General features: G+C 39.7%; 1 protein-coding gene across 7 annotated transcripts in view; it reads right to left on the bottom strand.

Annotated features, from left to right (window-relative positions):
- The window catches only part of ptprq (protein tyrosine phosphatase receptor type Q), a 72,593-nt gene that overhangs the window by 34,580 nt on the left and 23,253 nt on the right, over window positions 1-14,760 (bottom strand). For 4 of the 7 annotated variants that reach the window (XM_088080615.1, XM_088080616.1, XM_088080617.1 and 1 more), the window contains exons 20-33: window positions 14,322-14,433; window positions 12,605-12,719; window positions 10,025-10,094; window positions 9,712-9,911; window positions 9,312-9,540; window positions 8,278-8,406; window positions 8,039-8,185; window positions 7,613-7,776; window positions 5,698-6,205; window positions 5,410-5,571; window positions 4,552-4,731; window positions 4,357-4,464; window positions 3,158-3,439; window positions 2,774-3,055 (exon numbers count right to left, since the gene is read on the bottom strand). In XM_088080615.1, the coding sequence (XP_087936741.1) occupies window positions 2,774-3,055; window positions 3,158-3,439; window positions 4,357-4,464; window positions 4,552-4,731; window positions 5,410-5,571; window positions 5,698-6,205; window positions 7,613-7,776; window positions 8,039-8,185; window positions 8,278-8,406; window positions 9,312-9,540; window positions 9,712-9,911; window positions 10,025-10,094; window positions 12,605-12,719; window positions 14,322-14,433 (2,688 nt within the window). Of the gene's footprint in view, window positions 1-1,239; window positions 1,386-1,522; window positions 1,678-2,238; window positions 2,360-2,773; window positions 3,056-3,157; window positions 3,440-4,356; window positions 4,465-4,551; window positions 4,732-5,409; window positions 5,572-5,697; window positions 6,206-7,612; window positions 7,777-8,038; window positions 8,186-8,277; window positions 8,407-9,311; window positions 9,541-9,711; window positions 9,912-10,024; window positions 10,095-12,604; window positions 12,720-14,321; window positions 14,434-14,760 lie in introns of all 7 variants that reach the window. The other 3 variants (XM_042495440.2, XM_088080618.1, XM_088080619.1) reach the window with 3 other exon arrangements.

Raw genomic sequence — 14,760 nt, 5'->3', positions numbered from 1 at the left:
ACAGATAAAAGGACAGCCAAACATTGAGACTATGTTCTCACTAGGTGCGGCTGTGGCTCAGATGGAGTGCGGGTCGTCCTCTAATCAGAAGGTCAATGATTCGATCCCCTGCTCCTCCTATCATCTTGGGCAAGATACTGAACCCTTGATTGCTCCCGATGCTGCACCATCAGAGTGTGAGTGCGTGTGAATGATTACTGAGTAGCAGGTGGCACCTTGCACGGTAGACTCAGCCACCAGTGTGCGAATGTGTGTGTGAATGGGTGAATGTGACATGTAGTGTGAAAGCACTTTTAGTGGTCTGAAGACTAGAAAAGCGCTATACAAGTGCAGTCCACTATTGCAAGCCTAAGTGCTCAATTCATATTTTTTTCTAGATCCGATTTTTTAATGTAGCTGTTCATATTATCATTTAAAATGTGTCCAACATCAGACTGCAATGTAAATTTGTCATGGCCTTCACATGGCCCAGAAGAACAACAAGACGCCACACACATATACAGAAGTAAAGAAGGAGAAGTCCATAATAAACATGGAGGCCACTGATGTGAGTGTTTACAGTTTAATTTTGGAGTTATTACGCAGTGGAAGCTGGTGAATGTGGAGGCAGATGATGAGTGGGAAAAGAGTGAAGACAAAGAGGGCTGAAAGTGTAATTATGGCTTTTTGTGGAGTAATGGCTGCAACTTCTGTACAGAGGGGTGTGTAGATGCTGAGTTGGAGCCAGCAGTGGTGGGAGTGTGACATGAATAACTTCAGTGAAAGAGAATTCATCCAAAATTTCAATTTGCGAAGGCCTACATTCTACTACATTTGTCAGCGCCTCTCCACAAGACTCTCAAGGAAAGACACTCGACTCAGGTGGGCCACCTTCCTGAAGAAGTGCGTCGCCATGGGGTTATATCAAGTCGCTGTAACAGCTGACAGCTGGGTTTATCACCTAAAACACAGTCAAGCTGATTGTAAAACTGACAGGTTTTCTGACTGCTCTGTTGGTTTGAGTCTTTCGCTTCTCTGAACTTAGCTTTGAGGCTCTTAACTTTTCTCTGCCACTGGAGACACGCTCTTTTGTGCACCCTTTCGGCCACTTCTTTTGATATGCTGTGGGTTTGTCATTACAAGCGACACCTTGCACATCACATGTAATCATTTGACCAATTTTTTATGTAAAAATATTGATTAGTGCAGCTTTAATCTGTCACCTGTGTGTATAATTTATACAAAGTGTGTGCGTCTCACCTGCTGAGCCACAGTGTTGTTCTGAGAGTAGTAAAAGGTGTAGTGTACAATGATTCCATTGGGTTGAGAGGGCGGGTGCCACAGTAAGGTGACAGAGGAGGCGGTCACATTTGCAAAAGTCACATTCTGCGGGGGGTCAAATGGTTCTGAGAGCCAGGAGATGCAGACACAAAGGACACACAGACAAATATTCAGCAGGTGAGAAAAACTTCATTTAAAAACCATTTGTATGTAAAGATGATAAAGTGAGCTGTCTACAAATTCTCTAAGAATTGTGCAGCACCTGCATCAGTGGTGGTGAAGCTGATGTAGATCAGCACTCCTCCATCTCCCAGTCTGGTCCAGCTGGATACAGAGGCGTTGTAGCGGCTCTCTGAATCCACATTCATAACCACTGATGTCCCTGTCACATTCTGCCACAGTTCAGTCGTTTCGTTCCTAACAAAGAGAAACACCAATTTATGTTGCACTGTGCTTAGATTTCTCAGTGTCCTTTTTCAGCCTTTTTCATAGACAGAGAGAAGCAGAATCAGAAACTCACCATTTACACTCAACATCTACAAATATAAAAATAAAATACCTATTTGGGATGCTGAGTTTAGCTGCCAGAAAAGCAATCACAAGGAAATGGCTTCAGCCAGACGCCCCATTTGTAGAGAGCTGGTATGATGTCATTCATGAAATCTTTGTAATGGAAAGAATTACTGTTTCAAAAGGCTAAAGGAAACTTATGAAAAAATTTTGAAGAAGTGGAAAATATATATTTCTCTGAAACGCCACTCCTTCCCCTTTGTTTATTCACCCCATGCTGAACACCCCATGTTTTATATCTTTTTCCGTTTTTTTTTTTTTGCTGTTGTTTTGTTTTCTTTGTGGTTTCTTTAGTGAAAAAAAGTGAAAAATGGTCACTCTGTAAAAATACCCAAATGAAGATGACTATATGACTGTTGCTAATAAGTGTAACCAAATTTTAAAAATGTCAAAAAAAAAGAAACTCACCAAACTCTGACAACATAGTAGAGTATGTCTGAATTGGCTTCACGTGGTGGTTCCCATGACAACTCTACCTCATAGTCTGACAACTTCCTGGCATGGAGGTACTGAGGGGGGGTGTCTGGAGCTGAGATGCAGGAGAAAGACTTTCCCATAGCATAACACAAACAGGAGTATGGTCAAACAACACAGAAACTGATGAGTGATAAAAACAGATCTGCAGTGGGCAGATAAGAACCACAGGAACATGCCAGAGCGAAAGAGAATATTGCCCTAAAAAAAAATTGGGTTAGTTGTAATGACTCTGCTGTTTGTGCCTCTCAGTGGTGACGGGAGAGTGTCACGTGGCACCAAACACCTGTGATGTAACATTATTAGCATGAGCTGAAACAGAGAGATGTAACTGAAGAGGAAAAGACGAGAGGAAAGTCAGCTTTAATCAGATGCCCTTCGAACTCAGTCATGATGTAATCGTGCAGTGTCCTGGAACTGAAAACAAACCCTCCTCCTCTCCTCTCTCTCCCCCACCCGTCCCTCTCACCGTCCTCCAGTGTGGTGATGTTGAGCGGCTCGCTGCTGTAGTTCCCAGGCCCGACACGTGTGTGAGCTTGCACCATAATGCGGTAGCGTGCATACTTCCTCAGATGCGTGATGTGGATGTAGTTAGTTGGTGAGGTGAGGTTCAGGTCGTGAGTAGAGTTCCACAACTCCAGGCTGTAGTGTGTAATGACTCCGTTTGGTATCAGGGGAGGCTGCCAGGTCACGTTCACCTCGCTTGGACTGACCGACTCGTAAGAAACATCATATGGAGGGCTGCCTGGGACTGGAGAGAGAACATAACAGGATGCATATTTACTAAATTCTCAGCAGTGGATATAAAGGTTTTCGTATGTGTGTATTGGCGTGGGTGCATCTATAAACACACCATCTTCTCCAGACAGCAGGTATGAAGTGTCTGACATTTGGTTTCCATGGCCGAAACGCGTGTAAGCCTTCACAGTCACGTTGTAGAAGGAGAATGGCTTCAGGTTCATCAGAGTGACGCTGTTAGAAGATGTGTTCATCAATGCAGAGTAGGACTCGTTTTCATATAGGACTTCATAATGTTGGATGATCCCATTGGCTTGTTCTGGAGGAGACCAGGTCAGTGTGGCAGTGGAGGGGCTGGTCTCAACCACAGTGAGGTTCACAGGCGGGGAGTCAGGCTCTGAGGATGGCATGGACAGGAAAAATCCCAGTGATCTTTCATTGAATAAAATGTAATGAGTCATTGACTGATGCATTATCAAATCACTCATTGGCACTCTCAGATAAATTTACTTATTTAACAAACATAATCAAATTAATCAAATCTATTTCAATGTCAATTACAATAAACTGTATAGTAAATTTGATAAATAAACTAAAATATTTCATATTCATCATCATTTTGACACTGACTAACTGACACTGAATCGTTTTAGTCAAATCAAGTCAAGTCAATTTTATTTATAGAGCCCATTATCACAAAACATGGTTTGCCCCAGAGGGCTTTACAGTGTACAACATCTCTCTGCCCTTAGACCCTCACATCACCCAAGGAAAAACTCCCAAAAAAGAACCACTGTAACGGGGAAAAAGAAGAAAGAAACCTCAGGAAGAGCGGTAGAGGATGATGAGGGATCCCTCTTTCAGGACAGACAGACGTGCAATAGATGTCGTAAATAACAAATGAAATACAATCATGGCAAAGGAAAGAGAAAGAGAGAGGGGGAGGAGAGAGGGGAGGAGAGGGGGAGAGAGGCACATCAACAATGGAAACAGATGCATGTCATATTACAATAACAATAGGTGTGAAATTATTAAATGCACTCTTTGACGATGTTGAGGGTGATGATAAGAGTCTCATGCGTATATTGATAGGGAGGTGTTTTAGGGGCCCAGTATGAGATTCATGCAACACTGGGCACCCAAAAACACAACACAAGATGCTTTGTCACTTTCTCTGTAGTTTGATGGTACAGTATTACAGTTTTTAATCAATAACAGATTAACTGGTATTTTATGTGGTCAGACCACTCATATTTAAACAAATGTGTTGATCCTTGAGTTTGTTCATGTATACAGTTTGTGTTCAGCACATACCGTCCTCTAAGGTGAAAACAAAGATGTCATCCTCCTCAGACAGAGAGCTCTCTCCCACAGCTGTAGATGCAGCTACACGGAGCTTATAACCAGTATACTTGTCCAAATCTATACTTAGAAAGGAGATATTTAGTAGCAGACCTGTATCATTATGATAACAATGACTGTGAAAAGCTGTGCAGAAAAAGTGATTACCTGTTATCAATATGCTGGTAGTGTTAGTAACCCACTTCAGGGCCTGATTACTGTGCAGTTTGAGGCCATAGACAGTGTAATGTGTGATTCGTCCATTGGGGTTGAGTGGTGGGACCCAGTTCACTTGTATGGAGGTGGAGCTGATATTTTGATAGGATACTTCAAGCACTGAGCTAGGGACTAAAAAACACACAGTAAAGGACATTATTAGGGACAAATATCCTTTTTTTTAGGTTTTGTAGGATCTATCATTTATTTGTTTTTTTATAGATTAGTCCAAGTGATAAAAAAAAAACAAAACAAAAAAAAAAACCGAACCTCTTGGGTCAAGGTTAGACACAGAAAACTCTTTCCTTTACGTTTAAAAAAAAAATCAGTGTTTTCTTACATTTTCAAAACGATCCTCGTGTACACCATACGCTGCATTTAAAGATGGACAATGCATACCCACTTTCCCCCCATGCTTAAGTGAGGCTAAAATCTCCGGTATACAGGTGCTGCCATCTTGTGCTGGTGACATAATTCGAAGCCAGAGTCTGCGCATTAGCGATCGACAGTGGAGTTCCTGCCAATACACCCATCTGACCAATCATGTAACTTTGTAATGACACATCATAGAAGAAAACTATGCGCATGCACAAAATGCGGCGGTGACGTCATAGATCCATTGCCATGTAAACTGCCCCTTAATCTATGTCCTATGATCTCTAAATGTAGTGTTTGAAGTAGATCCACATATTGTTGAAATTGATGAACTTACATGATTCTGCACTTGTCTGCATGGTTTAATGCACTGATTGGATAACATTTCCAGCTAAATAAATATGATGTAATGTAATGTAGCATGTGACCACCCACCCTGCTCCCTGGTCTTCTCAGTGATGTCTGTTGCTGGACCCTCTCCCACTGTTGTGTAAGCCTTGACCCTGAACGTGTACTCGGTGAAGGGATTCAGATCAGACACCAGGTAAGACAACTCCTCGGACAAAACATCCATCACCTCCTCTCTCACTGTTACACCTGCAGCATGCATGCAGAAAGACATCAACATACAGGATTCATAAGAACTGTTTCAGATAAAAAATCTTCATCTCAAGGGGTGCAGGAAGTTAAAAGAGGCACTGTTTATGGTTCATGCTCTCCAACCTGTGGTACCAGAAGCTGCCGCACTACGTGTAGCGTGTCCTGTAATTGATGCATCATGTGTGGACAAGCGTAGCTGGCCTGGGGTCAGGGCCAAGGGGGAGGAAACTGAGGTCATATCCCCAGCATGTGATTGCTTTGTCAGCCAGGGTGGAGGCATGGAAGCTGACACAGAGGTGAGAGAGAATGCAGAGGTCCCAGAGACTGCAGAGTCAGAAGACGGAATCGCTGTGCTGTTAGAGTGTGAAGAAGAATTGTAACCAGGCATTTCTGTGACCATGGAGTGAGCAGTTGTTTGACCATCCATATTAGTGATTTGGTCAGTGCTTCTTTGCCCCAATTGTGTGATGCTGGAGACAGTCATACCAGCGAGTAGTGTGCGATCAGAAATAGTGGCGGTGAAAGTCATTGGTGATGCGGTCGTACTGAGCTCAGCAGTTCTCTTACGGCGCCCCGGATTGTTCTGGACATGAGGAGGACGTGTCTCATCTTCATACAAATCAGTTGTATTCTGAGGAAAGAAAAATGACATTTTACGGTCTGACTGTAGTTTTTGATTTCTTCTGGTTGGCTGTAACAGTAGTTAATGGACATGGCTTAAACATTGCATATGAATGTTTTAATAATAATCCCAGTGATTATAGATATTTGTATATTTCTGAGGAGCATGTAGAGCAAGTGGACACAGCACCACTGCAGTATAATTTATTGCAATCCATAATGCCAGTGGGATAAACCATATCTTTTGTAAACTTTACAAAAAGTTGATGAAAACCTGCTGAAAAAATATGTTCATTAATGAGGTTGTGGCAGAATTATTATTTTTATTAAGTCGTATTAAAAACCATTTAAACTGACAAATGCCTCTGTAACATGTAACTTCACAGGTATTCTTGGAGTGCAGTTCTAATGGGATGTACAGGAGTCTGTGATATAGTATAGACCAATACATTGTAAATAAAAACACTTTTCTTTGTTTTGTATAGAAATCCGATTTACAGTTAAAGCCTCTGGGAACCCAAATCTAAAAAAAATGTCTTAATATGTAAATTAGAATCTTACATTGATACTAAAAAGTATTTAAAAAATGATCAGACATTAGTCTCAATCCAAATCTGTTTTTTCCAGTTTCCTGTAGCTGGCTTAATTCGGGCATGATTATCCCCGATCCATACCTCGTAATATCAATAAAGCCAATAAAAGATTCACAGGCAGCTGTCAGCTGATACTAATTTAACACGTAAAAAATCAATGCTTCTTTCAAAAGGGGGTGTTCTGAAACACTCACTCTGAGTGCTGTGGAGCGCACTCTGGTACAAACTTGACTCTTTGTAAATTGGGACCACTTTTGGAATGTACCATTGGGTTTTCCAGAGCAGTGCACTGTGGGAGTGTCCGAGTGCACTCTGGGAGCTCAGTCTGGGGAGAAGGAGCAGCACATGACCAGAGTGGATTTGTTAATTCATGGGGAAATAAAACCCTCCGTGGCTTCCCAACAACAGCTCTTTCATGTTAGTGTAGAGCGTCAGACTGCATTTATAAACACAGCCAGAGTCAGAGGGTTGAACAGATAGAGCTGTACCACACAGACTCTGCTCTGCTCCATGGCTGTTGTCCTGGAGATAAGAGACAGCTGGCAAAAGGTGGGATCCAATGAGGTGTCAATCAAAATGTGAATTGCCATGCCCACACAGTCTTGAGAAATGCTGTTATTCTCAAAATGAGTTGTTTTCAACTCAGTTTTCTAATAGTTGGGAACATTTGTTTTCACTCAGATTTTTGTAGATACTTAATGAGACACTACACTTTGATATAATATGTGCATTCTTACTATTTCAAGACACGTTTCCAGAGGATTTAAATTTCAACCTGCGATGTGATGCATTCATGGTGGCTAAACATTTAACATCTCGCCTACCATTTCTGCAGTGAGGGTTATTTCCTGCAGCAGAATCTCGCCAACCAGAACCTGCAGTTTGTACTGGGTGATGGGACCGTTGGGTTGGGCAGGGATTCTCCAACTCACACGGATTGAAACCGAATCCTCGGCTTCTGCCATCAAGTCCTGCACTGCACTTGGTGCTACTCACACAAATACAAAAATAGAGCCAGGGAGTATTAGACATAAAAGTACACAAAACACACCTCTATGCATGCAAATACTGACGGGACTTTGTTGTGTTATCCTTGATATTTCTGTAGGTCTGTTTGATTTGAAAGTCTAAGCTCTCTTTGAAGAATAGTTTTAAACTAGAAAGTTTGTTATAATACTACGTGAATTTGTTGAGATATATCCAAATGCAAAAAGATGTGTGTTAGTGCAATTGTTTATGAGCAGTCTCACCTTCGGCAGGTGTGATTACATCATCCTGTGCTGCTGGACCCACTTCTCCAGCGGCTTTGGCTCGGACTGCTATGGTGTACCTTGTGTAGGGGGTCAAACCAGCCAGAGCAAAGCGCGTGTCTCCCGTGCTGTTCTCATACAAATATCCTGGCAAGAAGAAATATTAAATTCTGTTTGGATTGTTATCAATATAAAGCTTGAGTCTGTCTGTGTGCATGCAAGAGTGAATATTTAATAACCTGTAGGTCCATAAAGGTAGAGGACATAGGTGAATTTTCCTGTGACAATGTTGGGAGAGCTCCAGGACACAGAGATCGATCTAGATGTCATATTCAGTATTGAGAAGTTCTGTGGGGGGTCTTCTGGGGCTGCAATATGCAAAAAGACAAAAATAATGATTTGTATACTTGCTGTAAAAACGGCATACAAAGATCTATACCCATATCAATACATCCACTTTTCCCCCATACTTTTGGTGATCATCAGGTCTCTTCTGCTGTGGAACTAACATCATATTCTATACGCATAGGGATGGCCCACCAGCACATGGACACATGAAATATAATGCTTTTCAATGTATGTAATATTCCTTCATTGTGAAAAATAAGAAAAATGCTTCAACTTAAGGCTGATGTTTTTTTTGTACATATTTACTTTGTCTAAACAAATAAAATTTAATATCAGCAGAAATCAGCATGCTGGTTGTTTCCTCTATTCCTTTTTTTCTTTTCACTATTATCTTATTGAATTTTTTCCACTTAAACAATGTCACATTGTCAAATTACATGTACATGTACATATATAAACAATAAATTGCTAAATAACATAATGATAATAATTAAAAATTACAGAAATAAAAATAGATTAGTAATTATAAGAAAAAACAAACAAAAGAACAAAAACGCATACATAACAAATTCATGGTCCTACATTAATTTGCACCACAATCTCCTCCTATCAACAAGCAGCTGGTTAGCTCTCAGACACCCATTAAGTGTGTAAGTGAGTCTTATGCACATGGTTTACGATTCAGTTCACGATCTGTCCACATCAGCAATGAACTCCAAGTGGTCTCTTCACCTCACCACATATTTCTCAGTCCTGTCCATACAGCTTAAAGTGACTTGTTCATACGATGTAACTTTTGCCAACTTTGTGAACCACTTCCAAAAAGCCAATATCTACAGTTACAGATAATGTGCCAATATTGCCATGCATCCCTAATTGTATATGCACGAATTAAAAGAACTCTGGTTTGCTTCTTTTTGCACACCTGACTCGGGCATGCGAACCATAGTAGAGGCTATCTGTCCCTCTCCATCAGAGGTGAAGGCAGACACTTCAAACAAATAGGCGGTGTAAGGTCGTAGCTGATCAACTCCCACTGATATGGGCACACTCCAGGAGGCCGCAGGGGGCACGGCAGAGAGGGTGATGGGTGAGGACGATGCTGTTATCTCTAAGGGGCTGAGAGTGGCACGGGACAGGATATCAGCTGCATCCTATACATACAAAGTCATACAGGACACACATAGACGGAAAGTACATTAGAAGAACTCCCAACCTTATATTACACAGAGTAGCATCCATAATCCTGACACAAACACAACATTTTACAGCAGCAGTTTAAAAGTCCAGTTAAAAAAGACAGAGGGTGGAGTATAATGCAGTACATTGCAGTGAGGCAGCGCTCCGGTCATGATGTCCTCTGCATCCACCTCCAGTGTGCGGACTGTCTGCCCAGTACGAGCATGTTTAGCCTTTACAGCAAACTTTGTGATGAGGCCGTTAATGCGGTGTGGCAGGAACCAGGTGACCAAGACAGAGGTGTGGTTCTGAGCAAATGCGGTCAGATTGGTCACCAGGCCGGGGGCTGCAGGAAATGCACGCACAAATAAATGTATACACACACAGACTGTATATATACAATTTCTGTTTTCGATTTTGGGATCATATCCAAGAGTGTGCATGTGCATGAACACCTACGCGATTCAGCGGTCTTTATGTATAAAGATTTGCTGAAGGCTCCTATTCCAGATGGAACTATGGCTGCTACCTACAGGGACAGAGACACAGAGAGAGAATCAGTATCGGTATTACTAATAATGATTAAATCATTTACGTGACAATAGAGCAGTCATGAGATCCCGATTAGGTGCTTATCTCAAACAATGATCACAGCTGGAGCAATACTCCCAGAAACATATTAACAACATTATACACCATGCATGTGTCAGCTATATGTAAACAGAGCCCAGCTTCTGAACTGCTGCCTGCAACTTTGTCCTTCTACGAGAGTAAAACCGAATAAAAAAAAGAATGAAAAATAAATTAACATTGAAGTGAAAATAAAATGGCAATTAAAGTCTGATTATCAGGATGACACTGAAGGCCATCTCCAAAACTTTATCTTGAAACATACATCTTCAGCTTTCATCCAAATTAAAATAGTTATAAGCATTTACTTATTTAAATAGTTATAGAGGACAACAAGAGAAAACACTGCATATTTAACAAAAATAAATCAACTAATCATAAAGAAGAAACATGTTTGTGTTTTACAATTGGTCAGAGGGCATTTAAACTTTTTTTAAATTGAATATAAAAATATTTCTTTGTGCAGATATGTGTAGAAAATCAACCTACAGAGACACAACCAGAAGGCAAACATAACACCTGCATGGTAATGCTAAAGAACAGCTTTAAAAACTGCAGCCTCAGATGACCACAGTTAAATCAGTGCCATTTCAATAAGGCCAATTTTTTTTTTATTAAGCCAAAAAAGATCATGCATTTAGAGTGTTGTTGCAGAAGTGATAATCTGCATTCATATAAAAAATATATGAAATCATATTTATGTACATTCACAGGTAAAAAACAGATGGAATCAGCTAAAACTGAAAGTATTGTATCAAAAAGAACAAATAATTATATAATCAAATTAAATTAAAAAAAGGACAAAGATAATGTGTATATAATAAAGGAGACATAATACATACATTTGAGGAGAGACATTAATCAAATGTAATCCTTTAAAGTATGCGTATCTGTATGTGGGGTGATTTGTGGAAAAAGAAATCAAAATCAAAATACTAGACAGTTCAAAAAGATGTACAAAACAATATTCTTCATGAGGTACAGAAATTAAGAAGGGAAATGTAGAGCATGCTAATTGTGAAATAGATATTGGTTTTCTTTTTGTTGAGGCTAGTGTTTTTGATTATATATTAAGAGCATGAATAGGGTGGTTAAGCTTTTGGGATGGATGGTGGATGTATTGATGGATTAGAACAGAATAGGGGAAGAACTAGACAAGCAGTTTGCTTCTTCTTACTGCTTTTGGACATAAAATGTTAATTTTTGTTACCTTTTGATAATCTGTTATGTATGTTCACTCTTAATTTTTTATTTTGTTTTTTTTGTGTTTAAAATAAAGTATATTCAATCTAAATCTAAAAACAGGGACATAAATCAGACATTTTTAAGTGTGCATAGGTCATAGCCTTTGGAGGACCACTGTAATAAATGTGTTCATGACATTATCTCAATTGCTTGTAAAGGACCAATACTTATTTTATCTATGAAAATAAAAAAACAGCTGTCAACTATTTAAAAAAAAACACAGACAAAAGGATGCATTAAAACAGGTTTTTTACAGCATATAGTATCTATGGTTTTTACTGCTGGGTGAATTTAACATGAATATAGCTTTCTCACTCTGTCAGCTAAGCTTTGTGCATGGCTTAGTGGGCCAACACAGGTGAGATGTTGTAATGTGATACATGCACACACACTCATTAGCACACCCATACACACACACAAATACAGTATGTGCAGGTATAAGCATGTGTGTCCATCTCTCAGAGTCCATTTGTATGAAGGTTACTGTGGGTTAATGAATTCTGAAAACTAATAAGCACGATCACATTCAAGCTCAGTGACAACAGGCAGTGGAAAGAGCCATGGCTGATCCATAGATCTGTTTACCTGATTAATAATGCAGTCAGGATCAATTACCAGCATTCAGCCAGATCAAGAGAATAGTCTGGTCCTGAGGGATCTGTCCACATGATAATACAGGACAGTTTCCAGGAATATGCTTCTTATGAGACAAACTAAGATTGGCTGGTGTCTGGGTGTGTATGTAGTAACACACATTTGTCATTCAGTGTAATGGATGACACTTTGGTGTAACAGAGGAGTTGTATAACACTGACTGACAAAACTTAAACTTCAGTGCATTTTGCAGGTAATCAAATGGCCACCTATATGAAATGACTTTGACCAACAAAGTTAATCCTAATTATCTGAAAGATAAAGATGATTTTTTTTTTAAATCTATCACTGTAAGTGTTTTTGGCCACTGAATATGGCCACCATACATATTAAACTAAGTTTATCCATGTCATTTGTTAAGAAAGGTTGTTCTATCATTTTTTATACTATTCTTTTAAGGATAAAGGTTTTGTTGTTAGGTTTAAGTTGTATTCGAGATGACCAAAGTGAATTCCTATCAGCTACCTTATGATATGAATAAAGTTTTGAATCTTGAATTGTGTAACTTACCTGAATGTGGTATGTAGAACCTGAGGTGAAGTCAGTGAGCAGTGTCTCTGGTACATCCAGGTACTTGGTCACCTGGGTGAAGGTGGGATCAGGGTAGGGACACACCTCTTTGTACCTACAGGGAGAGATCAGTGTTTAAGATCATCATCTTTCAACTCACATTATACATTTATGAACAGTATGGGGCTGGATGAAGAACTCTGAGGCACAGTAAAAGATTTACATCCTGTTAGTTTCACGAGCAAAAGAACAGTGCAAAGAAGAGTTTTAAAAAAGTATTTCACTGATTTGAAGAGAGTCCTCATATAAAACTACGCCACTTATGAAGTAGAAAGATGCATACCTTTTGAAATTGGTGCTGCATGGTCAGAGAAAATAGAGAAAAAGGACTGTGGTGTTTGCTTTTGCTAAATAGGTAGAAAAAACCTACAACTACCAGAATGCTCCACGGCATACCAGACCAATAAACACATTTGTGGTCTCTATTTTCACTGCACAGGAAGCAGTGTGGAACTCACCTCCTGTTCACAAATTCTCTCTATTGCAGCTAAACAGGGCACTAAAATGTGTTTCTAAAAAAATATTAGTCAAGAAATAAGAAGTGCGTTAATATTATCTTGATTTATATTTAATCAGCACTGCTTTATTTTTTCCATTTGATCAGTTTTCAGTCTGAGTTTGTAGGAGAGAGAAAGGGGTAAGGTAAGTCTTTTGATCCAGCTCTGTACTCTTTGTGTCCGCAGTGGTAGCATGGGTGGCAGGCAACATGAAAATCAAGGAAGTTCAAAAGTCACGGCGCTGAATCATGTCATAATAACAAGGTACAACAAAAACACAGTGAAGTGGCCTAATGACGAAATAGCTGGCGCACTATCACAGAACAAAAAAGTATGTAATAAAAGACCATAAACAAATACTATCTATATGCAAACGCTTTATTTAATTTTGGTCACCATTAATTGGAGTGTGCCTAAAAGTTCTGCCGAGCACACCTATGGATGCTAAAAATAGTGACTCAAAAAGCACCTGAGCAGACACCATCTCTTTACTTCTAACACAGTCTGCTGTAACCCTCCAACATCACAGCTCCACTTTCATTGCGCGTGTTATCCCAGCTAGCAGGGAACGTTCCCACAACACTGGCTAATGTTACCTAAAAGTTGTGATCATTTTTTTTTAAAGAAAACATTTTAATCTAATGTTCGAAGAAGCTTTTCAGTATGTTTATCATTTTAAATGTTCCTGTCAGATTAAATGCTGACTAAAACTTAACGTTTGAACTATAACTGAGGATGTTTTAGTGATGTTAAGAGGTGACAGATCATAGAATGTTTTTTTATAAAATGTTCCCACAATGTTACATGAGAACAAAGGAAAAATATTTTCACAGCAACATTATAGAACATGTCATTAAGGCTTGAGATTACACATTGTTATGATACATTTTTGTTAAACCTACTGCATGCAAAATTTATATTTTACAAAATACTGTCAACATTTTTTATTAGATGAAGTATCATTTTATCAGTATGTATCTTTGTAGTCATACTTATTGGCATTGAGACTTTCATTATCTCACAATGACTCAGCAGGCAAAGACATCAAAGCTCTCTTGAGGTGTGAATTTGAGACTCACAACTTGTGTTGACCCCTGTCAGTAGAGCAAACATAAATCTAGAATCATAGTTGTTCTTCCAAGAAGACATCAAAGAATTACCTGATGATGTATCCCTCAATATCGATGTCACTTGGCATTAACCAGGACAGCAGAATTCCATTAGAGCCCACTGGCTCTCCTTCCAGGCCTGAGGGTACAGGCGGAGGAGGAACTGGAGGAAATAAACGGAAATGTTGGAAGAAGAAGAGAGGAGGAAAGAGAATAATGTTTTTCCATATCCCATCTTCATCATATTTACGGTGTAACTACAGTCAATACAGCAAACATCTAATACAGATACTCATATATCTGAACTCAACACAACACAGAGTCATTTGAAGAATAATGTTGTTGTCTGCGGTGGGGATCAGTCCCCCGAGCGTGTGTGTGTGTGTGTGTGTGTGAGAGAGAGAGCGAGAGAGAGAGAGTGTGTGTTTTAGGCTGAACTCTGATGAATAAGGCCTCACACAGCAGTGGCATTTCACTGACATTCACTGCA

This window comes from Plectropomus leopardus, chromosome 7, assembly GCF_026936395.1.
Source record: "Plectropomus leopardus strain MGB_pleo_1.0 chromosome 7, ASM2693639v1, whole genome shotgun sequence".
Taxonomy (NCBI): Eukaryota; Metazoa; Chordata; class Actinopteri; order Perciformes; family Serranidae; genus Plectropomus; species Plectropomus leopardus.
This window is presented reverse-complemented; position numbering and strand designations above follow the sequence as displayed.